The 25,471-nt window shown below is 38.6% G+C and overlaps 1 protein-coding gene across 2 annotated transcripts in view; it reads left to right on the top strand.

The window, feature by feature from the left end:
• TRIM55 (tripartite motif containing 55) overlaps nucleotides 1-25,471 on the top strand; it is a 1,312,971-nt gene that overhangs the window by 456,843 nt on the left and 830,657 nt on the right. For both annotated transcript variants that reach the window (XM_044067375.1, XM_044067376.1), the window contains exon 5: nucleotides 16,327-16,560. In XM_044067375.1, the coding sequence (XP_043923310.1) occupies nucleotides 16,327-16,560 (234 nt within the window). The remainder of the gene's footprint in view (nucleotides 1-16,326; nucleotides 16,561-25,471) is intronic.

Genomic DNA, 25,471 nt, shown 5'->3' with positions numbered 1-25,471 from the left:
CCAGTAGATCGGCTATATCTATAGCATTTGTGTAAGTGATGTCCTTGACCACCAGTTCTGAACAGATCTGCGTGTTTCCTTTGAGATTGTGGACATATGTGAAGAAGGCCTTATGATTGTCTCTAGTTGATGTGACCAATTTAGACTCAAAGTTGGCTTTAGAGGATTTCACTAGTGCTCTTGTTTGCTTGTTCAGGGTAAGGAGAGATTGCTTCCAATTGGGCACATCCTCCTGCTTGGTTTTGAACAGCAATTTTTTCCGGGTTTACTCTTCCTTGTGGAGGACGATTTTGTCTTATAGGATATTCCTGATTCCATGCATCTATATAAATGCTCATATAGTATTTTGGTGTAGCTTTGGACATTGGTGCCAGTACCTACAATGGGGTAGGGGGCTGTGAAGCTGTTTATACCATCCCTCAGGTGGTTGTAATCAGCTTTGCAGAAGTTTTTTTGTTTAACCCTAGCTAAAGGGGGGGGGGGGGTCAGTGGAGATGGTGGCTTCGAAACTGACCGCTTTATGGTCGAAAATATTCAGCCCCTGCCAGGATTCAATCCCAGGACAGTGCCAAGTACAGCAAAGTGCATTAGCCCACTAAGCCACTCAGTGATGGCATAAATAGTTTTGAACCCCCTGCTAACACAGCAGACAAAGACTGCTTCGTAGAGATCTACACAAATGCCCTGTATAAACATTTATACAACTGTATACATTGCTGTACCTGAACAGATCAAAATCAAGTTCTCTCGAAAAAAATAAGGCACCCTGATGGACCTCAAGTATAAATAGGTTATATAACAAAGGAAGAAACTGATGTCTAAGAACAAGAGGAACTGACTCAGCAGAGGAAGAACACCCTATCAAACAAATCAGATATCTTGTAAAGTCCTCTAAAGATAATTACAAAGTTAAATTAGCATCCCTAGCTAAGGATAATCATAAGGCATTCTGACATTCTTTAACTACATCTGAAATCTAAAAGGCAAGGCCCAGCTTTGTGCAGAACTAGTGGTGGATGGTACCACACATACTTGAAGCTGAGGAAATTGCCAATCTGCTAGCTAACAAATGTGAAGCAAATGTTACCCCCCCCACCATCACCAACTACCATACCCCAAAGCATACCAACCACCAGTCATCTACCTACTATCTCTAAAGAGCAGGTCATAACCATGCTCTCCAAGGCCAAAACATGGCCTCTATGGGACCAGATAACGTCCCAGGCCATTTACTAAACAGACTAAAACAGGACCTTGAGGAACCACTTGGCACTCTCTTTAATCACAACCTTAGTACTTGTTTTGTTCCGGCAGAATGGAAAATGGCAACAATAATCCCCTTGCGCAAAGGGGGGTCCATCAACTGACTCTGAGAACTATAGACCCATAAGCCTAACCAGCCTTATCTTCAAGGCCATGGAAAGAATCATCATTAACCTTATTAACAGAGACATAGGTGACCTTAAAACACTCAACCTGACCCAATTTGGCTTTGTTAAGTGTAGATTATATTTATTAAACCTAGTGGACTTTTTCGAGAATGTCACCAAATCCCTGGATGAAGGCAAAACATTACATACTACCTATCTGGACTTAGTCAAGGCTTTCAATACAATCCCCCACTGAGGTATCATTGAGAAACTCTTAGCTGGGGATTAACCCATATGTCAATAGATGGGTAGCTAAATGTCTCACTGACAGAATGCATACAGTCAATGTTGGAGATTCCACTTCTACCAATAGACCACTTACCAGTGGTGTAACACAAAAGATCTGTGTTGAGCCCTCTACTGTCTTGAATCTATTTCTTGGAAGTCGAGGCCAAATTAAATGGCCCGTGGCTTAGCAAGTTTGCTGACGACTGCAAAATGGGTGGAATCACTGAGTCCACTAATGATGTTAACATATTACAAAGTGGGCTAACACAGACAAACAACTAGTGCCAAAGCCATGGACTAAAACTAAATGCAAAAAAAAAAAATGTGCATTATTATCCCCTCTGGAAAAGGGGATGTCACTGCAAATTATAATATAGATAGTGCCCCCTAAACTCAAACCCACTGGTGAGAGACTTGGGAACACAGGTTGATAGCAACCTAAACTTTAATCACCATGTGTCCACAGTGGTAAGGAAAGCCTTCTAAGTTAAACATTTCATAAATAAATGCTTCACATCCAGGACTAAGGAAGTTACAACTCTTTCTGTACTCAACCCTCATCGGACCACTAATAGAGTATAATGCTCCCTTCTGTATATACCTCACCAGACACCTACAGCAGCTGGAGAGACCACAAAGGTTTCTCACCAAGAAAATACAGGTCCTTCAAAACATGACCTAAGTGGATAGACTGAAAATCCTGTCACTGTACTCTGTATCTTATAGGCTACTGAGAGTCAACTTGTGCCTGGCCTACAGAGCAGTCTCTGACTCTGCCCTAATAGAAATGCTACACATCCGCAAGTCAAATGGGACAAGATTCACTCACTCCATGGATCTTAGCCTAAACTGTGAAACCAGCAGTACATGCTGGAGAGACAGATATGTCTCCCAGAGTTTGCCACTCTAATGGAATAAATTCTCAATTCACATGAAGCAAAGCTCCTCAATGACCCTATTTAAGCAAAACTTGGACAATTGGATAGGAGACCATAAATTCACCCCTGCAATGGCACCTATGTCTCTCATCTACAGGGGCAATCAGTGCAGATCATCGACTGTTGCTGTAAATATAGACCATCTAATGTTGTGGATTAGGGAATACAGGTATAAAATGGCTAGGCTTGTAAAGGGTCTAGGGCCATTAGCCTAGTAACCTCCTATGATCCATAATCCTATGAAGTCTTTTAGTAATGGTTTGAAAAGATGAAGGTGTGAGATAGACCTGATTAATATAGGATTTTTTTTCCAAGTTCTAGCTACAATATTGGAATAGATACTGACCCCAGCAGCCCTTTGAGGTTTGTAGATAGCAAGCACCTGTTTACCATTTGACCAAATGGGACAGCTTGGTAGATAGTATTGGACTATGGGGCTAATTGCTAGGCAGGCAAATGGGGTATAGATGATTTTATTGGTTAATTTGAGCTGAGTGTAAGATAGGTGGTGAGGACGTTTGAGCAAGTTGAGTGTCTTATGCAAAACAGTGGTTGGTCAGTGGTTGGTCTGATAAGGTTTTTTGAAGCAAGTCTGGCAAACTTTGTTGCAGCATTGTTCAAGTTTCAAACTAAGTGAGGCTTGTAGGTTGGTCATGATAGGGGCCCCATATAGGAGAGAGGGAAATAAGTAAGTCATAGCTAGAGTTACCTTGGCAGAGTTTGTAATGAGTTTCCATACTCTGAAGGGTAACTATTTTTGGTGAGTGTTCTTGATGTGTTGTGGAAATGCAGATTGTTCTGCAAATGGAAGTTTAAACTAACTGAGTATTGAATAGTCTGAGTTAAAAGAACTGGAAGAGGGATCTTTAGAAAATGGAAGGCACAAATTGTTATGTGATATATAATGTATGTAACTACAAATATGTTAATATGGTTTGCTTTTTTATGTTAATGTATATTTGTCTATGTCTTAAGTGATAACTTAAAAAAGTGCTAAAAAATTTAAAAAAAAGTGTTTGTTTTTTGTAACAAATGTCATCTCAGATATTATTTTCTTAACCATATTTTAGTGAGAAACCTGACCTGGCCTATCCATCATTTTGGAGGACACCTTACCCTTATTTTTAAGTGGTAACTTGAATGATGACTTAAGTAGACACCTATCTCTTCTTGTGTTCATTTGTATGCCTTTAAGGGTCTTCATTTTTATCACTCCTTCTCAAGACATCTGCATGGCTGACTTAATTGTGAATCCATTGACTAGCAAAAGCTCTGTCTTTCCTTGGGTGAGATAAATGTCGGGAACAGTTACTCTTTAGAGCTTTGCACAGTGGCAGTATTTATTTATTTATTCTAGTTTGATTACCGGGGAAGTCCATTGGTTCAACATGGCCCATTTTTAGTGGAGGCCTGGGGAGAAAAGCTCCGAAAATGCATAAAGAATATTACATACAGGATTTCAACACAATCAAGAATTTAAAAAGCATTAAACATTTTGCAGAATACGATTTCAACGAATACAGGACAGTATGAGAGTACAATTCATACTTAAGTTATGGTTACTACATTTGCATAGTATAGCAGTATTTCTTAGAGATTCCTAAAATATAGTTAAGGTTGAAAGGAAGGAAAATAGTGGTAGCGTTTTGAGTGAAAGTATTAGAGATAGAAATTTGTGCTCTATATTTACAATATTTACATGTTTTGTTGAGCAGGTATAGTTATGGGAGTAGAAGGATTGTGTAGTTATTTACAAGTTTTGTTGAGCAAGTATAGCTGTAGGAGTAGAAGGATGGGAGTAGAAGGATTAGGTTGTATTTACCAGTTTTGGTGAGCAAATCTAGCTCTAGGGGTAGAAGTAGTAGAAGTAGTTAAGCAGAGGGATAAAGCTGCAGGAGAATTGCAGGGGGAGATAGATATAGTTGAAGGAATAAGTCTATAGGAGGAAGATAGGGTAAATGTATCAGAAAGAGTAGACTCTTATACTAGAAGTGGTCCCAGATTAAGTAGGCAGGAGGCAGGGGCATTTTCCGTTTAGTAGACAGGTGTTTGAAAAGTAGGGCCTTGAAATTTTCAGTGTTTGGGGTGGTTCTTGGTGGTGGTGGGGGGCTTCCATTTGTTTTCATGGGCATAGGAGAGGAGCATCTGGCCGACAGGATGTTTAGGTTTGTGAATGGAAATTAAGTTCTGATGTTCAGATCTAAGGGCTCTGTTGGGAATATAAGGTGAAATGATATTGGTTAGAGCAGGGCATTTAGCAGGATAAAATATGAGTGAGTGTGCTATGGAGAATTGTAGGTAATCTAAGTGGTTTGCTAGTTCTATCCAGTTCAGGGATTGTAGGGGGAGGCAGTGATGAGTGGAGTTTTTGGCTTTGGAGGCAAATTTAGCGATTTTATTGTATCAGCTTTCTAGTTTAGAGGTGGTAGAGGAAGACAGGTTGGTTAGGAGAGGTGCACCATATAGTAAGGAAGGAAGGAGAAAAGTAGAGGCCAAAGTGTGCCTTGTTGTGTTAGAGAGAAAGTGGTTGTTTCTATACAATGTACCTAGCTTTTGGTGTTTTTTTTTATGTTTTGTTGTACATGTATATCGAACTTTAGTTGTTCATCAACAATTATGCAGAGACGTTAAGTGGAATTGACTACTTCTATAGGTGTGTTTGTTTGGCTGAGGATTTTGAATTTCCTTTTATTGAAGGAATAGGTCTTAAAGGGTGAGAATAGAAGAATTCTGGATTTGCTAGCGTTAAGAGAGAGGTGGTTTTGGTGCATCCTGTTTTCAGTTTTGTAGAAGGCAGTCTGGGTTTTAGACAGCAGTTAAGGGAGGTTTGAGGCAGAGCAGTTTAGGGTAGAGTCATCTGCATATTGAATGATTTTGGTGTCGGGTATAGCAGTGTGGAAGTTATTGATGAAGATGTTAAATAACATAGGATCGAGGATGGATCCTTGTGGGACACCAGTGAAGGTGGGTAAGAAGGAAGAGATGGTGTTTTTCCATTTGACAGCCTGAGATCTTTCTGATAGGTAGCTGGAGAACCAGGAAAGAGTTTGTGGTGAGATGTGAAGGTTAGAGAGATGGTAAAGAAGATGGTTGTGGGAGATAGTGCCAAAAGCCTTGGACAGATCGAGTAGAACAGTAGATACTAGCTGTCCTGAGTCTCTGGCTTTATTAACGGTATCTAAGAAAGAGATTAGGGCTGTGTTGGTGCTGTGGCCAGGGTGGAAGCCATGCTGGGTGGGTGTGAGGAGGTTATTTTGGGTGAGAAATGGCATAAGTTGGAGGTGGATGCACTTTTCAAGGATTTTAGAGATCGGGAAGAGTAAGGCAATAGGGCGGAAGTTTGAGATGCAAGTATTTTTTCCTCCCTTGTGGAGAGGGAGGATGAAGGCTGAGCACCAGAGTTTGGGGATGTAGGATTCTTTTATTGATCTGTTTATAATGATACTGATTGGAAAAGTGATCCCATCTGCAGCAAGTTTTAGATAGGATGAGGGGATGTTGTCGGGTGCATTAGAACATGGTTTGAGTTTGGATAGGAGTTTTTTTATGAGAGTTGTAGAGACAGGTTTGAGCTCAAATAGAGGAGGATGGTTGTTTGGTGAGATTGGCTGGGGAGGGTGAGGATTGGCTGGCTTATTGTTAGGAAAGGATTTAGTGAGGGCAGAAATGGTTTCGATGAAGAAAGAATTAAATCAGAGCCTAGTTCAAGATCAGTTTTGCTAGGGTTGGAGCAGGGGTTAGATTTTGAGCCTGGATGGAGAAGTGAGTCTATAGACCACCAGAATTGTTTAGGATTATTACGGTTGTTAGACTGGAGCTTAGTGTAGTAGATTTTTTGTATTTGTTGATTAGTTATTTAGCAAGATTGCGGAGCTGTTTGTATTGAAGTAATGTGTTGGGCAGGTTGTTTTTTTGATGAAGTTTCCATAGTTTGTCGCTTTGGTGCATAATTAGTTTGGTCTCTTTGGTAAGCCATGGAGCTGAATTATATTTGATCCTTTTATTTCTTAGGGGAGCTACAGAGTTTAAAGTATCAAGGAAGACAGAGTTGAAATGGTCTATAGCTTTTTCAAGGGGTAGGGAGTTTAACATGTACCAGCTCATTTGTTTGAATAAATTAGAGAAGGTAATGGGGTTGAAGTTGCTAAGGTTTCGAGTTTGGATAAATTGATGCTGGTAAGGGGAAGAGGTAGTAGAGCGATGGATAAATGCAGGGAGATGGTCACTAATGGTATCAGGAATAGTGCCAGAGTTGGTTATTCTGTTAGGGTTAGACAAGAATCCAGTCTAAGGCGGATCCTGGGGGATTATTTTTGTTAGGTCGGGTGATAGTGTGGATAGTCTGAGTGAAATTATAGAGACTGATGGATAGTGAGGGGGAGGGGCAGTTGAGTTTGTTCCAATCAATATTTACATCTCCTAAGATGTAAGTTTCATAGTTGATTTTTGTGGAAGCCCATAGGAGAATTTCTTCTAGAATTGATATATTATTTCCAGGGCAGATGTAGAGGGCAATGACGCAGATACTTTTGTGCCTGTTTAATTTTAGTAGTCCAGCGGTTAATTCAGTGTTCTGGAATTGTGGGATAAAAAATTGGAGCGGTATTAAGTTGAGAAGATTGGAATATACTAGGGCAGAGCCGCCACTTTTTATATTAATTCTGTCATTTTTGAGAATTTGAAAACCTTGGGGCAGGATTTCTGAATCAGAGATGGAAGGTTTGAGCCAGGTTTCAGATATAGCTAGGATATCAGGTTGGTTGTGGCTTATCTAGGAGTGAAATAGGTGAGATTTATTACTAAGACTTTGAGTGTTAATTGTAAAGATCCTTAGGGTATTATGTGGGGTGGAAATGGTTGTGGGATTATTGGAGTTGTTACATGTAATGGGGCCAGGATTAGGGTGAATATCACCTGCTAGTATTAGTAGGAAGAGGGAGACATCCTTTTGGCATTTAGGTTTGAAAGGTGTAAGTTTGGGAAGGTTATAAATTAGAGTAGGAGACATTATCTTGGCTTTAGAGGAGAAGAGTTTAGGATGGAATAGCATCAGAGGATTTGTAGAGTGGAAATGAAATGCAGAATGAGGGTAGGGGAGAGTTTGTGTGGAGGTAGTTTTTGTTGGAAGTAGAATGCATGTCTGGGAGGAATATGAGGTATATGGTGCAAGGGAATTAAGAAGAGAAGGAGGAGGTAGGGGGCATGGGAGTAGTGGTGATTTAAAGAGAACATATTAGAGAAGAGATGGGGATGTAAGGATTATGATGAGTGAGAAATATAGACTTTAAAAGAGAATGTAGGAGTGTATGAGGGAGAGGTTTATGTGGGAAAGTGTAGGAGTGTATAAGGGAGGGATTTATGTGGGAGAGGTAATGAGGAGAGTAAAGGTATTTGCTAATTGAGCTGTGGAAGTGTGGTAGTGGGAGAATAAAGCTGAGAGCACTGGGGGCGTGTGGGAATTGGGGGCAGGGTAGGGGAGCAGAGTGAGCCCGCAGGGCGAATGGAGTGGGAAGAGCTAAAGAGGTGAGTACAGCAGAAAAAGTATCAGCTAAGTGTAGTTTGCTAGCTATAGTAGAACGATTTTAACTGCAAGTGCCAGGCAAGGTAGAGTAGGTTGACATTTCAGGAGGGTATTGTAGAGAAAAGAATGTGTATAATTTAATGTCAGCTAGCTCTTAGTGAGATACTAGAAACCAGTAGGAACAAATAATTTAGTGAAGATGAAGTTCTGCTAGCTCTTAGAGTGATTCTAGAAACCAGTATGGAGAGAGTTAAGATGCTAAGGGTCGTATAGGCAGAGACTGCCACCTAGTGGAGAACAATAATTATTAGCAGGGGAATGACCAAATCTATTGAAGGGTGCAGTAAGTTCTGGGTTGGGGATAAATTAGAGGGGGGGGGTAAACCGGTCTGCGGAAGGCTGCTGGAGTGCACACAAGGAGGTCAGACTTAGAAAGAAAGGAAAATAGCACAGCTAGGTTACAATAACTATTTCCTTGCTTTAAACACATACATTAGCTCAATCTTGTAGGGGGGAACTCCTTGGAGGTTGTTTGCAGTATGTCAGGTTAGCAACTGGAATTCAGATGCCCTCAGGAATTAATCAGAAGAAAATCACCTTTTACTTATATGCAGGGTGGGAGGGCCCAGGGTTGAAAGTAATTAGCTCAATCTTGTAGGGGGAACTCCTTGGAGGTTGTTTGCAGTGTGTCAGGTTAGCAACTGGGATTCAGATGCCCTCAGGATTTAATCAGAAGAAAATCTCCTTTTACTTATATGCAGGGTGGGAGGGCCCAGGGTTGAAAGTAATTAGCTCAATCTTGTAGGGGGAATTCCTTGGAGGTTGTTTGCAGTGTGTCAGGTTAGCAACTGGGATTCAGATGCCCTCAGGAATTAATCAGAAAAAAATCTCCTTTTACTTATAGGCAGGGTGGGAGGGCCCAGAGTTGAAAGTAATTAGCTCAATCTTGTAGGGGGAATTCCTTGGAGGTTGTTTGCAGTGTGTCAGGTTAGCAACTGGGATTCAGATGCCCTCAGGAATTAATCAGAAGAAAATCTTATTTTACTTATATGCAGGGTGGGAGGGCCCAGGATTGAAAGTACAGAGTGCAGGCTGGGCAGACCAGATCGCAGGACCAAGGTGGAAAAAGCTGTGCACGCTTGATTGAGGGATTTCTAAGCTGTATCTGGAAAGTCCTCTCCTAGTATAGTATTGTAAAAGCTGCAGCATCTTTCTTCCTACTGAATAATGCAGCGCTATAATCCAGCAGCAAACAGACTTTGTGTCCTGCTGTTTTAAGTTAGCACTGCTATTTCTGGCACACTGGGGAATACAGTCCCTGTCCACATAATTCAGGGACTTAAAATTAAATGCCTGGGTTCATTTTACAGCCTGACCTAAGGTGTAGTACAATGTTTTGTTTCTATAATAGTGGACGTTCTATCATGAAACTGGAACTGCAGCTCCCTTTTGATGAGTTCTCCCCTTAGCTTTCTCCAGTAGGCCAGTGATCCTTTATAGTTCTTACCTCTTTTTTTCACATTGTCAAATTTATCTTCCAAAGACTGAAGAGAACTGTGATGTTCTGAAAGGCTTTTACAGTGCTCCACACCAGTCTGTGACAGTTTTACTTTGTCATTCTGGTTGTACAGAAAAATTTTGTGCATATACAGCCAATGAACATCATGATGTGTTATGATGGTCTTTATATAATGCACATCTAATACCTACATGACCATTGTGAGTGGCTCAAAACTGCTCAGATAAATTGAATGCTGTCAGGGAGTGCCATGTCATCTCTGGCTATTATTATAGCTAACCCTGTTACTTTACCTTAAAACTTCCATGAGTTACTGTGCAGAAACAAAGAGCTTGCTGATACCACAATAGCAGTTGTTTAAGAAAACAAAAGGAAACTACTTGTTCCTGTTACCAAACGTATCACAAATGTATTCATTCAGTATTTATGTCAGAGCTGTGTTGGGGAAGTTCTTAAATATTTACTTATTCATCCCACAGCCAAATTCCAGTAATAACGGCCACACAGGTACAAAACGCACTCTCTAAAGCCAAGAATACAGCATCCATGGGACCAGATGACATCCCGGGCTGTGTACTACATGAACTACAATATGAACTGGCACCTCACCTAAGTGTCATGTTTAATCATAGCCTCACCTCAGGTTTCGTGCCCACTGAGTGGCGCAGAGCTACAGTTATCCCAATCCACAAGGGGGGAATCCACCTTGGATCCCGGAAACTACCGTCCCATCAGTCTGACAAGCCTTATCTGCAAGGCCATGGAGCGTATTATCATGGAACTTATAAACAAAGACATTGGCAACCTTCAAACACTGGACCCCACCCAGTTTGGGTTTGTGAAGGGCCGATCTTGTCTCCTGAACCTGATTGACTTCTGTGAATCAGTCTCCAGAGCCATGGACAAGGGTAAGGTGGTCCACACAGCCTATCTAGACCTTGCCAAGGCCTTTGACACCATCCCCCACTCTGGAATCATAGATAAACTTTCTAAGTTGGGTATTAATCCCTATGTCACCCAATGGGTTGCTAAATGGCTTACTGATAGAACCCACACTGTAAAAGTAGCCGACTCCAAATCCAGCTCCAGACAAGTGACAAGTGGAGTACCTCAGGGTTCAGTCCTGGGGCCGCTCTTGTTTGGCATCTAGTTCTCTGAAGTACAGGTCAACACTAAGGGACTCTGGCTAACAAAGTTTGCAGATGACTGCAAACTGGGAGCCATTATTGAATCCCCAAATGATGTGGATACTCTACAAAAGGGCCTTACAGAAACAGATGCTTGGTGCCAGAGCCATGGGCTCAAGCTCAGTGCCAAGAAATGTATTGTTATCCCCTTTGGGAAAAAAAACATGTATCCATGAATTACCATATAGGTGGCAGTACACTAAACACAGAAAGTGTGATAAGAGACTTAGGGACACAGGTGGACAGTGGTCTCACCTTTGATAACCACATCGCCACAACAGTCAGGAAATCCTTCTATGTGGCACACCTCATCCCGAAGGGCTTTTCATCCAGACAAAAGGAGGTCATTGTCCCACTGTACTCATCCCTCATTAGACCCATTATAGAATACAATGCCCCATTTGGTATGTATCTCTCAAGACATCTGCAACAACTGGAAAGGCCTCAGAAATACCTCACTAAAAGAATCACAGGCCTAAAGCAGATGCCCTATGCTGACCACCTTAAAAAACTCCAGCTATACTCTGTCGCATATCGTCTACTCAGAGGTGATCTCTGCTTAACATACAAGGCCATGTCAAACCCAGAGCTGTTGGACATGCTACACTTAAAGAAATCCCAATCCCTCAGAGCTACATGCTCCAGGGATCTAAACCTTGTCATCACAATAAACAAAACATGCTGGAGGGATAGGTTCCTGACCCAGAGACTCCCCAGACTCTGGAATAGATTGCCCATACATGTCAAGCAGAGTGCCTCTTTGGACCTCTTCAAGAGGAACCTTGACGATTGGATGGGAGAAAGAAAATTCACCCCAGGGATCACGTCAGTCGCCCTGCTAGACAGGGGTCCAGGAAAGTAAATAATGTGGGAAGAAATAGCCAGGGAATTGTTATGGCTAGGCTTATATAGGCCCTAGGGCTGATAGCCTAGTACCAACCTATGAACCTATGAACCACGGAACTGTATCTGATTTTCATATGAACCCGTACATGCCTAATCCCCATGCAGCACAGTATGATTTTCCTACATTGATATTTAAATATTGGTCATTTTAAATAATTTCCTATTATTGTCCCTAGATAATATGGATGATAGTTCAAGTTTCCCAACCTTGGAAACAGGTTATGAGAGGTTATCATGAGGGTGGTTGGGGGGATGCTGGGGTGGCACGAGGACACCATGGAGTCCTTCTCCTAGGGCTTCATTTCATTTAAGGCTGTCCCTGACTGACGCTATCATTCAAACCTAGATAACTCCTCTGATGTATTAAACAGAGTCCATGGTGATATGAATGTGGAACTCAATTTATGAATTAATTTATGAAGTGCATTTGCTTAATGAGTGTTTGAAGCAAGGAAATGAATAATAGAAAGAATGTTACAGTGCTCATTTAATTTTTATAACTATTCTTGTGTGCAGACATTATGAGTCTGGGGGCAGACTCTGGGACACAAAGTGAATATATTGCCCTGGACATTAATTTCTGTTGCTACAACTGTGTTTGAATTTAACAAACATTTAGAATCATGCATTCATATTGAGTCCAGCAGAGCAAGCAATGCTGTGTGCATTCCATTCAACAGGGAGGGGTATGAGCACATCAAACCCCCTCCTAACCCATGCCTGATTATAGCCATGATCCCTGACCCACAGTGAAGGACATAGCAATGTCCTCCACTATGGTGCGATAGTCACGAACCTTAGGGTTAGGGTATGGGTTAGGGTAAGGGGATAGCTTTACTAACTATCCCCTTACGCTAACCTGTGCCCTAACCCTAAGGTCCGTGACTATCGCACCATAGTGCAGGACATAGCCTGTTTTTTATGTCCTCCACTGTGCTGCTGTGTTTTTGGTGAAGTGCACTTATGCAAAAGTTCACTTTTGTTAAAATGAACTTTCGCAGAAGTGAGGCTTCCTATTACTAGTTTGAAGTAGTGAACTTTCATTCTTGTAATAGGAATCCATATATAATAAATATATATATATATATATATATATATATATATATATATATATATATATATATATATATATACTAACAACTATAAATTCCTTGAAATACTTAACCTAGTGCCCCTAATAAAAATTCAAACAAAGGCTAAACCAATCCCATCCCATAGCTAACTACAGACACTAAACAGCTTATGAAACAATGAGATAAAGCCTGGTTTCAATACCAAGTAACCAAGAACCAAACCACCATGTTAAACTACCAGCAGCTAAGAAACTCAGTCAAAAAAACAGATAAAAAGTGACAAATAACCTAGTACACAAGAATCCATCAAAAGCACCATAACAACCCCCCAAAATTCTGGAGATCCATAAAACAGCATTTAAATCCCGGATAATCCACCACTCCAAACCCTTCCTCTACTAAGTTAACTGATAACATAGCCACCCAATTTAACCTTCAGTTCACAAATTCAATATAATCCTTACTTAATAATAACAACACCCCATTAACCATCCCCCTACCATAGATTCCCAAACCATCTCTTTCACTATTAATCCTATCCAGACTAGCTACATAAAAAACTCCTCAACAAACTAAAACATCATCACTTTCAGACCTTCTATCCAATGAATTTCTCAAAATGGCAGCCAATGCCATAGTGTACTCTGTCTCTATACTAATAAACTGCTCTCTCTCTGAACAATACATCCCCAAATTTTGGAAAATTTCTTACATTATACCAATACAAAAACTTGGAACTTCTACCTAATTATCTAACTATAGACCCATTGCTGTACTCTCACATCTGGCCAAAACCCTCAACAAAATGCATAGATATACAACTACTGGCATATCTACTAAACAATAACCTTCTCTCTGATACACAACATAGTTTTAGACCTAAACAAGGCACCACAACTGCTCTTATAAACTTCACAAACACAGTTAATTCAGAAGTAAGAGACAAATTGTACCATCCATCTTCCTTGACATGTCAAATACTTCTGACACAGTATCCCATCAAAAATTACTAGTGTATTAGCCTCCCTCAACCTCTCCCCAACAGCCACCTCATGGTTCCAAAGCTGTTTATCTGAAAGACAACAAGCAGTCAGATGGAAAAACAAAATCTCATCCCTCCTGCCATTCTCAGAGGGATTACAATAAGGCTCCATTGTTGGAGCACTTCTTTTCACCATCTTTACAAATAAATCAGTAAAGCCACATACTCAGCAACTACTATACAATATACAGATGACTCAACACTAATCTGTGTGGCCACTTTCTTCCCTGAGTGCTTACAAACTACTCAAAAATCTCTCACTGATATAAACCAATATCTAGCAACCAATCAATTTATACTTAATCCCAACAAGACCAAATTAATGCTATTTACAAACCACAAAACAGCTCAACCCTCCAGCCCATTCATTATCTACTCCCAAAACAACACCAAAAATCGAACCAGTAGACCACACCAAACTACTAGGAGTAACAACTGACAAAGCACTCAAATGTGACACACACATAACTCAGACAATCAAAAAGGTACACACCAAACTTGGCTCACTTCACAGAGCCAACCCATACCTTACCCAAATCTCCAAACATGCCCTTGCCAGAACACATCTACTGTCTACCCTGTTATATGCCTCCCCAATTCTTATAACCATAAAAAAACTGACATGCACAAATTAGAGTCCTGCTACAATAAAATAGCTATATTTGCCACAAGACACAAACAGATCACACCACTGCATAGCTCTCCAACAACTAAGTTTGCTTGAACTCTCTAACCTCTTAATTCTCAACCAGCTTACCCTCACCCACACCATTATACACCAACGCCACAATTGTCCTGCACTCAAAAACTTAGTACAACCCTATTCCAACAGCAGATCCCTCTGATCATCAGATAACCTTTTACTTGAGATTACTAGAGAAAACAACAGTTATGGAGATGCCCTATTCTCCACTCAAATAGTGAAAGCACTGAATTCTATACCCTAACATATACCTCACACAACTAACTTTTCTCAATTTAAAATTCTCCTCAAAGATCACCGAACAAAAAATGGTTCTGCTCCTGTACCACGCCAGGATGATAAAGCAAAACACTCCATCACCCATCTTTTCCACTTGCTAATTACTCTACTCTGGAAGATACACATACCTCTACAATGTCTTCTTTTTTCCTATATTGTATTAAGACAAATAATATCAAAAATTGTTCTCTATAACTAAATACACGTGTCTTACTAATTTTTTTATCTTAATTCAATAATTGTGTGACTCTATGTCTTATACACCACTGACTTGTATACTCCACATGATTGTTTGTTATTTATGCTGCTCCATCTGTAAATGTTGTAATGAGGAGCTTTTCTCCCCGGACCTCTGCTGAAAATGGGCCCTTAGCCCAATCGGACAACCACTGTAAACAAATGCAAATAAATAAATAAATAAATAAAAATGTATTACTTTTAACTTCCTATATCTGTGTGTCTCTACACATCTAGTTTGCTTTGCCATTGGCTATACCTGTGGGCCCGATTCCAAAAGACTTGTTCTCACTGAAAGAGATCACTCACTCTGAAAGCAGGCTGAGAGCAGGTGTTCTGGAATTTGGCCCGTTGTGCAAGCCTGTCTATAGATTGGCCTTATACTAAAGTAAGTTACTTACACTGACAGCAACTCTTTAGAACCTGGCCCTTGCTTCTTCTTAATTTATGTACTATAACTATGAATATGAAACTATACATTTTAAACATTGTACTGATGCTCTGAATTATGTTTTAGTTAGGCTGCATGCATATATGTACAGGTACGTCTCTTTCTCTCTCTCTGTCTATACATATATAGATATATATATATATATATATATATATATATATATATATATATATATATATATATATATACAGAGAGAGAGAGAGCAATAGAGAGAGAGAGAGATATAGTCAAATGAATACTCTTTTAGACATACTCATTCAGACACACACACACACACACACACACACACACACACACACACACACACACACACACACACACACACACACACACACAGTCATACAGATAACTGTCACACTTTATAGCTGCTACATTTTCCATTCATTTTGTAGCATTGCTGTGTATGTTTAAATTTATTTTTTCTTCAAAAAAGTTGCATCCATGGATTTAGAGCATCTTATTAACAAGACGCATCTAAACATTGTACAAATGTTTCAGTTGCTCTTCATGAACCATAATATATGATGTTCTATTTTAAATGACATTTTCCAGAAGATGAATGTTAAAAGTTGTTTTCTTTCCTTTATAGGCGATTTCTCAGGATATTAGTTCAAGTATCAGCCAGGGCTTCTAAATTTAAATATCATGTGATTTTTAACTATTGTTTTCAGAATGGTTTCCCTTTTCAAACTATGTTCTGTTGTGAAAGCCTAGTCTTTGTATTAAAATAGTTTCAATAATTGCGTATCTGGAACTTAGAAGGCATGAGTATAGCATTAAATATTTTGTCTGTTTTTTCTCTAAAATGACAGGAAAACAGTAAACGACAAAAGCAGAATTTGTGTGAAAAGTTTGATTTTATGTATGCATTATTGGAAGAAAGGAAAAATGAAATGACTCAGAAGATAACTGGAAGTCAAGAAGAAAAACTACAGCACGTTCGCGAATTGATGAGGAAGTATGGAGATAATTTGGAGGAAATGTCTAAAATGGTTGAAACGGGAATACAGTTTATGGATGAGCCAGAAATAGCTATGTTTTTGCAGGTAAATATAAGCAGGCAGCTTCCATTTTGCTATTTGTTAACTGGATAAACAAGCTAGGCACAAATGCCTGCTTTCAGGAGTGACCCTGGAACAATGTCTAGTTAAATGGTTTGCTTCAGAATCACACATCTAGCAGTTGAAGACTGACAGAATCAAGCTCATTGGCAGCTCATAACTTTAATCATCTCTGACTATTATTGCTGTGAAATAATATTTCTTATAGTTATAAAGTACTTTTAGAGTGATTATGGTAAGATAAATTGAATTCCTTGCTACCAGTCATTCTGTAGATTATTTGTGGGACTTTGAAAGTAGGCATGGTAATCTTCTGAAACAATAGCATATATATAAATCTTGGCAAGCAATCAGAGTGTCAGCAAAAAGTTTGTTCAATTGCATTATTTTCTTGTATTTTTATATTGTGCTGTATTTTTATTACACTGTGCTTTGATCACATTAAATTTTCCATTGCATATTCAAAATAATATCTATATCCATATGTCTCTCTCTCTCTCTCTCTATATATATATATATATGTTAAAAACCACACTAAAAAAAAGAAGATAAATTTCATTAAATATGAACAAACTTCATCACACAAAAGCATTCAAAATGAATTGAAGAGAAAATACCAGAAACTCTTGTATTATTTAGAGCTTTCATCTTCTTTATTATCAAGACTTCTTCAGAAAGACGTTTCATTATTATAAGCAACCATTTTAGCATTGCTTAAATACAATATTTTGAGCTATTTATTTAAATAACCAACACAGTTCCTAACCAATAATACTGAGACCAGTGGTCCTGCAAGGTGCTGTGTGCATCTTCATTATAAAATAATTTAATTCAGTTATACAGAGGGGCATCTGTAGTGCCGTGTGTATACAAGGATTGTGTGCTTCCCGTATACCTAAAACAGACACTCCTATTAGGTGTTGTCTGCATACCGGGCAACCGTGTGTACCACATATGCTTTGCGATACCTAACACAACACCAGTGGTGTAAACAAAGCCGACCCATGAAGTCTAGTGTTAATACCAAGAAATATTCGTCCCTAGTGGGACAACCCAAAAATTAAAAGTGATTCTTTGGTGTAACTCATGTCTTGAAAGGTAGACATGATTGGGCTTCTATGTGCGTGGACTACAGCATGCTGAAGACTGAAGATACTTGGGTCGGGACAACGTACAAGATGGGTCCTGAGGAGTGGAGGGTGGGCAATGTGTGGTGGTGTGGTTGCTACGGGCCAGCAACTGGAGAAGGATGGTTGCTGCATACATTTAAATATTTCCATGCACGCTTCCAGTTGTTAAATACTAAAATAGTTTAGTTGGGGAATGACTTTTGGTTGTATGATGGACTTGGCTACTGCCATTACCTTGGCAGTAGACGCAATAGTCTGTATAAACTGTTCTGCAGTGATAATCATGTCTCTTCTGTGACAGGAATACCTGTAGACCAACTATAAAGGACCCACAAGACTAGGTTTAATTGCTAGCAACACAAGTATCTTCTTGTTTATCATATGGAAAACACTTTGATTAAGACAGGTGGAATCAGAAAGGCAAGATGCTGCATCTGTGCACTGCTTCCCAGATGGACACACCTGAAAATCTTTATGTCGATGTTAATTAGGACAATTGGATGGTAATCATTTGTACTAACGTTATTGTCATTTGATTTTGGTATATAAATGGTCTTGGAATTGTTGAGATATAAATCCGATATACCAAACTGAATAATGTAATTATAAACCTTAAGAAGAATGGAGGCAAGTGTTTGCTTGAAAGACTTCTGACACATAGCTACTATATACTAAGACTACAAAACGAGTTGCAAAAATGTTGGAAGCAGTTATGGTTAGACTGTAAATTATTACTTGAATCTGATGAAACTGATAAAACGACTGTGGGGGTGGGGGAAGGTATTATACAAGAGAATGCACTATATGAGAGCTACATGAGGAGGAACATAATGAAACAGAGAATGAAAATGAAAGTGCCATGTGCAAGGAAGAAAGTACAATGAAGTAGCATCACTTTCAAATGTAAAATTTATATGACATGTTAAGCCATGAGGAAAGAGAGGAGAAGAACGAGGAACAGGTGGAACAGAGTAATATTATTGGAAACTAGGCAAGTGAAGATTTTAGGGTGGCCACGGTGGTGCAGTTGTTAGCATTGTCGCCTCACAGCAAGAGGTTCTCCGGTTCGATCCTCGGCTGGGGTGTCTTCTGTGCGGAGTCTGCATGTCCTCCCTGTGGTTGTGTGGGTTTCCTCCAGGTGCTCCGGTTTCCTCCCACATCCCAAAGACATGCTGCAGGTGGATTGGACACTCTAAATTGGCCCTAGATGTGTGTGTGTGATTTCTGTGGAAGATTGGGCGCCGGGCTGGCAACTCGACACTGTAAAACTCCACTACCAATCATGAGTGGACAGGTGATCTGCTGTGGCGACCCCTAACCGGGAAAAGCCAAAAGAAGGCAAGTGAAGTTTTTGTTCCAACAAATGAAAGTTGCAAAGTGTTAGGGACAACCTGCAAAGTTATTTCAATAAATGTTAACAGCATAAAGCATGAAGTAAGATGTTTAACAGTCCTAAAATGGTGTCAAAGTCATAAAACTGAAATAATTGTCTAGAGATATTAGATTTTTTGATAAGGTACAAAAAGACCAGATGGAAAAGTTAAAGGGAAAGAATGTGGAGTTTTCGAATGGAACTCTATTCAGGCATAGTGATTTTGTTTACGAATCAGCAATGTACATAGCTGTCACATGTTATAAAAATCGTTCCTTGCAGATGTGTGCTTTGTGATGTCAGATATGGACAGACAGTATACACAGTGATTGTTATATATGCACACACTAACATGAAAGAGAGAGTGGATATGTTTAAGAAAGTAAAGAAATATGTAATAGTTATAATGGATATAATAGTGTCAGAGGACTTTATATGTAGTCTGAGAACATGTGTAGAGAAGATAAATCATGACAAATATGGAAAATTACAGTTAGGGAAGGAAAGAATCTATACATATAGAGGAGGACATTTGAAAACAAACTAGACCTTTTGTCAGAGGGTTTAAAAGAGATATGGGGAAAAGAAGGTGCATTTTTCTGATCATAAGGCTTTATGGGTTAAGGTAGAGATAATGAAGAGTGGCTTAGAGAAGCGAGGTGTAAAAAAAATGGTGAGAGAAAATTGTAACACAGAAGAGTTGATGAAAGAAACATAACGTTTATGGAAGGACTTTTGGACTATGCAGCTTTTTGTAAAACGTGGTCATTCCAGTGGATAGTGTACAAGGAGAAATATAAAAAGAACTATATGAAGAAGGAAAGGGATTTTTGGAGGAAAAAAGTGAATATGTAAGCAGAATGCAGGATTATGAAAGAAGTTTTAGATAAGAAGATGAGCTTGTATAATAAAAAATGGGAAAATAAAAAGTATGATACAGAGGCAGAAATATTAATTGCAATAGGGAAAGGAGGAAGTGACAAAAGTTTTGGTAAGGAAATCAAGGTAGCAGTTGTAAAAATAATATGCATGTTGGATACGGTGGGCAGCAAACATTATGACCAAGAGGAAATTGTGAGTTATAGCTGAATGCGTGAGGGACGTCTCCCCTCTTTCAGTGCCTTAAGATATACTTGAAACTGGCTTGCCTCTAGCCATTGCATAAGACCATGTCAAAAAGTGCTATCAGAAGCTAAAAATGTTGCATGGATGCATCATAAATGACATGAAGCCTGCTTTAGCCAGATCTTTAACACCATTTTTCAGTCTCAGCCTCCATACAGGTTTTATACCCCTGCATAAGGGAGGATCTTTCACAGACCCAGGCAATTATGGACCCATTAGTCTGACCAGCCTCATATGCAAAGCCATGGAAAGACTTATCATGGAACTAATCAATCAGGACATAGGGAACCTGCAAACAGTGGACCTATCTCAGTTTGCATTTGTCAAGGGCAGGCCATACTTACTTAACATGGGGCATTTTTTGAAAAGGTCACCAAAGCAACGGATGAAAGCAAAATGGTGCACACTGCATACCTCAACCTGGCCAAAGCTTTTGACACAATTCCCTTCTCAGGCATAGTAGAAAAGCTAAATAACCTGGGAATAAACCCCTATGTTCCCTCTGGATTGCCAACTGGCCCACAGATAGGTAGCATGAAATAAAAATAGGGGAAGTTACATCACAAACAGACGAGTCACCAATGAAGTCCCCTAGGGTTTTCTATTGCAATCTCTCCTGTCTGGCATCTCACTTTCTGAAATAAAAAACAATACCAGGGGGCTCTAGCTGACCATGTTTGCAGATGACAGCAAGCTAGGGCAGTTATTGAATCCCCAAATAACCTAGCCATCCTGCAGGAAGGTTTTTCCTAAATAAATAACTATGCCAAAATCATGGACAGAAACTAAATGCCAAAAATGTATTACTGTATGCTTTTAGAAGTCAGCTATCCCAGGAAACTACCTCATTAACACCCCACCCCCAAGAGTTGATACAGTTGTTTGTGATTTTGGAACTTATGTGGACCGTGACCTAACTTTTAACCAACATGTGTCCAATGTTGGATGAATGTCCTTCTATATTGCACAGTTTATAAGCAAAGGGATTGTGTCTAGATTTAGGGAAGTCATTGCCCCCTTTACTGAGCCCTTATTAGGCTAGTCATTGAAGATAATGACCCCCTTGGCATTTATCTGTCCAGGCACATGCAATAACTGAAATGCCCACAGAGATACTTTACTAAATTGATACATGGTGTAAACAACCTTTGCCACATGAACCAACTCAAGGCCCTATCACTATACTCAGTATCCTACAGACTGCTAAAAAGTGACCTGTATCTAGCATCCTCTGACCCAATACTGATGGATTTACTGTACATCAGCAAGTAAATGGCATTAGAAATCTTTGGTATAGGGATCTAAATCTCTTCTGCAACATCAACAGAATGGTTTGGGGGGATAGACACATCTCGCAGAGGATACTGCTGCTGTGGAACAGACTTCCCATCCACATAAAATAAAGTTCATCCCTGTCCATTTTCAAGTGCAACTTGAATCTATGGATGAGAAATTTACCCTAGGACTGCCCACTGTACTAATAATGGACAGAAGCAGCTTCTAAATGCTTTATTCCATGCATGGGTCTCCTAAACGTATCTGTGGTATGATCTCAGTTATTCTCATTAGGGGTAAAATATAATTATTGACCATGGGATGGGTAAGGACAACCTCTAACCAAATGGAATAGGTTAATTTGAAAACTATACAGGAAATTGATTAGCCTTAAAATGGCACTCAAGGTCAGCTAGCTTAGTAGTTACCTATGAATCTATAATTATACAATCAAAAATGATAAAGAGGATAATGGAGTGAGAGCTCAGGAAATTTAGTAAGGCAATGGAAAACAAGTTAAAGTAAAATACAGATAAATACAGTAAATATAAATAAAATAGGGTCAGATGGCCCCAGTTGTAATCAAATACTGAGGATGAGTAAAGTGTAAAATAAGGAAAGACATGAATGAGTGGTTTGAGCAGAGCATAAGAGACAGAAAGGTATGTGAAGGGGTAATAAGGTTTATTTTTTTTAAAAAGGAGGAAAAGGTTAAGAAATCGATGGCTGTTTGTGAAAATATTGCAGAATAGATTTGGAAGAGTAGTAGGGATGGTGCTGTATAAAGGAATTTATGTGGTGGGGGAAAGATAGATAAGCTAAATGTTATGATAAAAGAAGTGGTTGACTCTACTGAGAGATAAGGAAGTGAGTAGAAGGTAGCTGGATGTAATATGGAAAAAACATTTGATAGTATGGAACATGTTTGTATGTTAGAAAGAATACAGACTGAGGGAGTGGTGGAAAACTTGTTGCATTCAGTACTATCAATATGCAGAATAATGGGGGGCAGAGCCTGAATGGCTAACTGAAAGCAGCAGTATTTTAGAGCTCCATATAACTAGTTAAATAAGACAGGAAAAATATTCTTTTTTTTTCTTCAAAGTATTAAATCTTATAGATAAAGGACTAATTTACATAATTAGAAACTTTGCTGAAGATTTACAAATAATTTCCTGTCAAAAAGCTTGGAGATATATTCACTTGTTAAAATGAGCAACTCAAAGAATTCTCACCAGGATGCTGCCTTAAAGAAGGAACTACAACAGACGGCATTTACCCTGCAGGAGTTGTCTTTGAAGATGGATGATTTTAAAGAGAACCTGGAAAATCTTAAAACAAGCAATCAAAAACAGGCTGACACCCTTAAGGAAATGCTACAACAACACTAGACAAGGATAACAGGAATAGAGGTTTCTCTAAATGACTTAGAAAGCAGACTTAAGGAAGAGGAAACACAGAATGAACTGCTTCTTAAACAAAACACTTGGTTGGTTAATAAAGTAGATAACTTGGAAAATAGGGAGAGGAGAAATAACATCAGGATTTTTGGATTACCTGAAAACACAGCAGATGAGGATATTATTTCCTTTTTATCAAGCTGGATCCCTGAAATTTTAAATTTAAAAGAAGGATTTTCCTTTGGCATTGAAAGGGCACACAGAGCTCTTGGGAAACCTGCCACTAACTCAGACTTTCCTCCTAGGTCAATAATTATCAAATTTCTTTCATACTTGGACAAGGAACTGACTTGAAGATCTGCTTGGAGGAAGGCACCTCTAAAATATAAACAGAGCCTCATAAGATTTGATAACGACTATTCATCCAGAATAATGGAACAAAGGAAAAAAGTGTGGTCAATGATAAAGTTTCCGAAACAAAATAACATCAAGGCACAACTTGCATATCCAGTTAAGATACGAATACTGTATGCCAACGAGATGAGGACTTTTATTGACTTAGAGGAAGCCTCTTCATTTATTAAAACTAATAATGTGATTACTTTACCAGAAGATATGTATTGGATGTCACCTTCTCTCAAGAGAACAAAAGAAACAAATGCCTGGACTGATGTCAAAAAGAAGAAGCAAAAGACTGATACTGTTACAGCCAAATCTCTCAAAGCATCTACTATGATATGAATTGTTTTAACATTACTTTAAAGGACCAATTTTACTGCTTGGAGTTTTAAAACAAAGATAACTAGCTACTGGAATCTTTATCTATATTTTTTGAAAATAGATGATACATGAGAGTTTTCACATTACCTCAGGTATGTAAAACAGGGTACATTTCTTTCACAGAAGGAGGGTTATATAGCACATAAAATATTTATACTGTAAATCAACAAACATAGTATATGTCTATTTTCTCTTAATTTTCTTTTTTCTTTCTCTCTTCTCTCTTTTCTCATTATTTATTTTAACTGCATCGTCTCCCTTTCTAAATTCTCTCCTATTTACTATACTAATATAGTCTGTATATATTTAATAACTCACTATCTATACATAGATAAATAATAGTCTAAAATAATCTAGTTTTAAGGTAGACTAATTGGAATAGTGAACAATTGTTATTACAATATTTATTAGATTAATGATAGTCACTGTTATGCTTATTGGGATTGGGGACATGTTCGTGATTAACTCTGAAATGTTCAATTCATGTACATATGTCCTTTGAATTATTTCCTTTTAGTATTAACAAATACATAAAAAAGGAGGGAAAAATGTACTGTTGGTTAAGAGAAGTGTTGCTTTCTTCACATTCTCTTTGCGTTGCCATAGCAACAGTAAACAATTGCTGCAGTTTCTAAGGACACTGTGAATCTGCGAAGTGCATTTAGCCTCACAGATAACAAATAATAAGGAAAAGTAATGCTGTTTAGTTATTAAAATGAAAAACAACCTAAACAAGGCAAAATAAATATATGATAGGATTATTTGTAAATATTCTATGATTTATCCTCATAGGACTGCATATTCCTGGAAACACGAATGAAATGTTCCCAAACTACATGTGCACTGAAATGTAGCTGCTTGAATAAAAAGTATTACTCAATTTAACATACTGATTTCACAAGTTGTCTGCACTGTAAAAGTTACATTTTATATGTTACTTGAAATTGTCAGTCTCTAGAGCATATGAAAAGATACATATTACTTTTTGCAACATGTTATCTTTGCAGTTACCTCACACTGTACAAACTCACTTGATAACTGATAGCTATTTATTTAAAATATCACTTTAAATATTAAATGTGCCCTTGAAATTCTATTGACATTTTGACAAAATATAATCTGAACTGTAAAATGAATGACTTGAAAGAAGTGAAATAATGCATAGATTTCAAAGACAGTTCTTGACACTACAGTAAAAGTAAAAATATATATTCACAAGGAAGTACTGAAATGTTTTAGCCTTCCAGTTAAAATAGCTTACTGTCAACATTTTGTGATATCAGAAAGTTTGAAGAGCTAGGAAATTACTATTCTTTGCCTTTATAATGATTATTAGACAGATGCTAGGCTCTGCCGAGTTTAATGAATTGTGACATATGTTTATGAGGAAAAGTGGACTCAGTTACTTACATTGGACTACACATTCCTGGAAACTCAACTGAAATGTCCCCAAATTACTTGTGAATTTAAATGAAACTGCCTGATTAATAAGCATAATTTACTTTAACAACCTGAATCCATAAGCTATCTGCTCTATATATGCTACATTATATGTCACTTGCATATGACAGTCTCTAGAGCAAATAAAAAAATACATATTATTTTTGCAACATGCTATATTTGCAATAATCATACATTCTAAACTAACTCAATTGGCAACTGACAAGTTATTTATTTGAAACATCAGTTGTTGTTGTATCTTTCGGCCTTTTCCCGGTTAGGGGTCGCCACAGCGGAACTCCGGTCCGCTAATGATTGGCAGTAGATTTTTATGTACCGAGTTGCCAGCTCTGACACACAACCTTCAACGAAGG

Source organism: Protopterus annectens, chromosome 3.part1, assembly GCF_019279795.1.
Source record: "Protopterus annectens isolate FY-2018-M chromosome 3.part1, PAN1.0, whole genome shotgun sequence".
In the NCBI taxonomy this organism is placed as follows: Eukaryota; Metazoa; Chordata; order Ceratodontiformes; family Protopteridae; genus Protopterus; species Protopterus annectens.
Note: the sequence above shows the minus strand (reverse complement) of the source record. Positions and strands in the feature narration are given on the sequence as shown.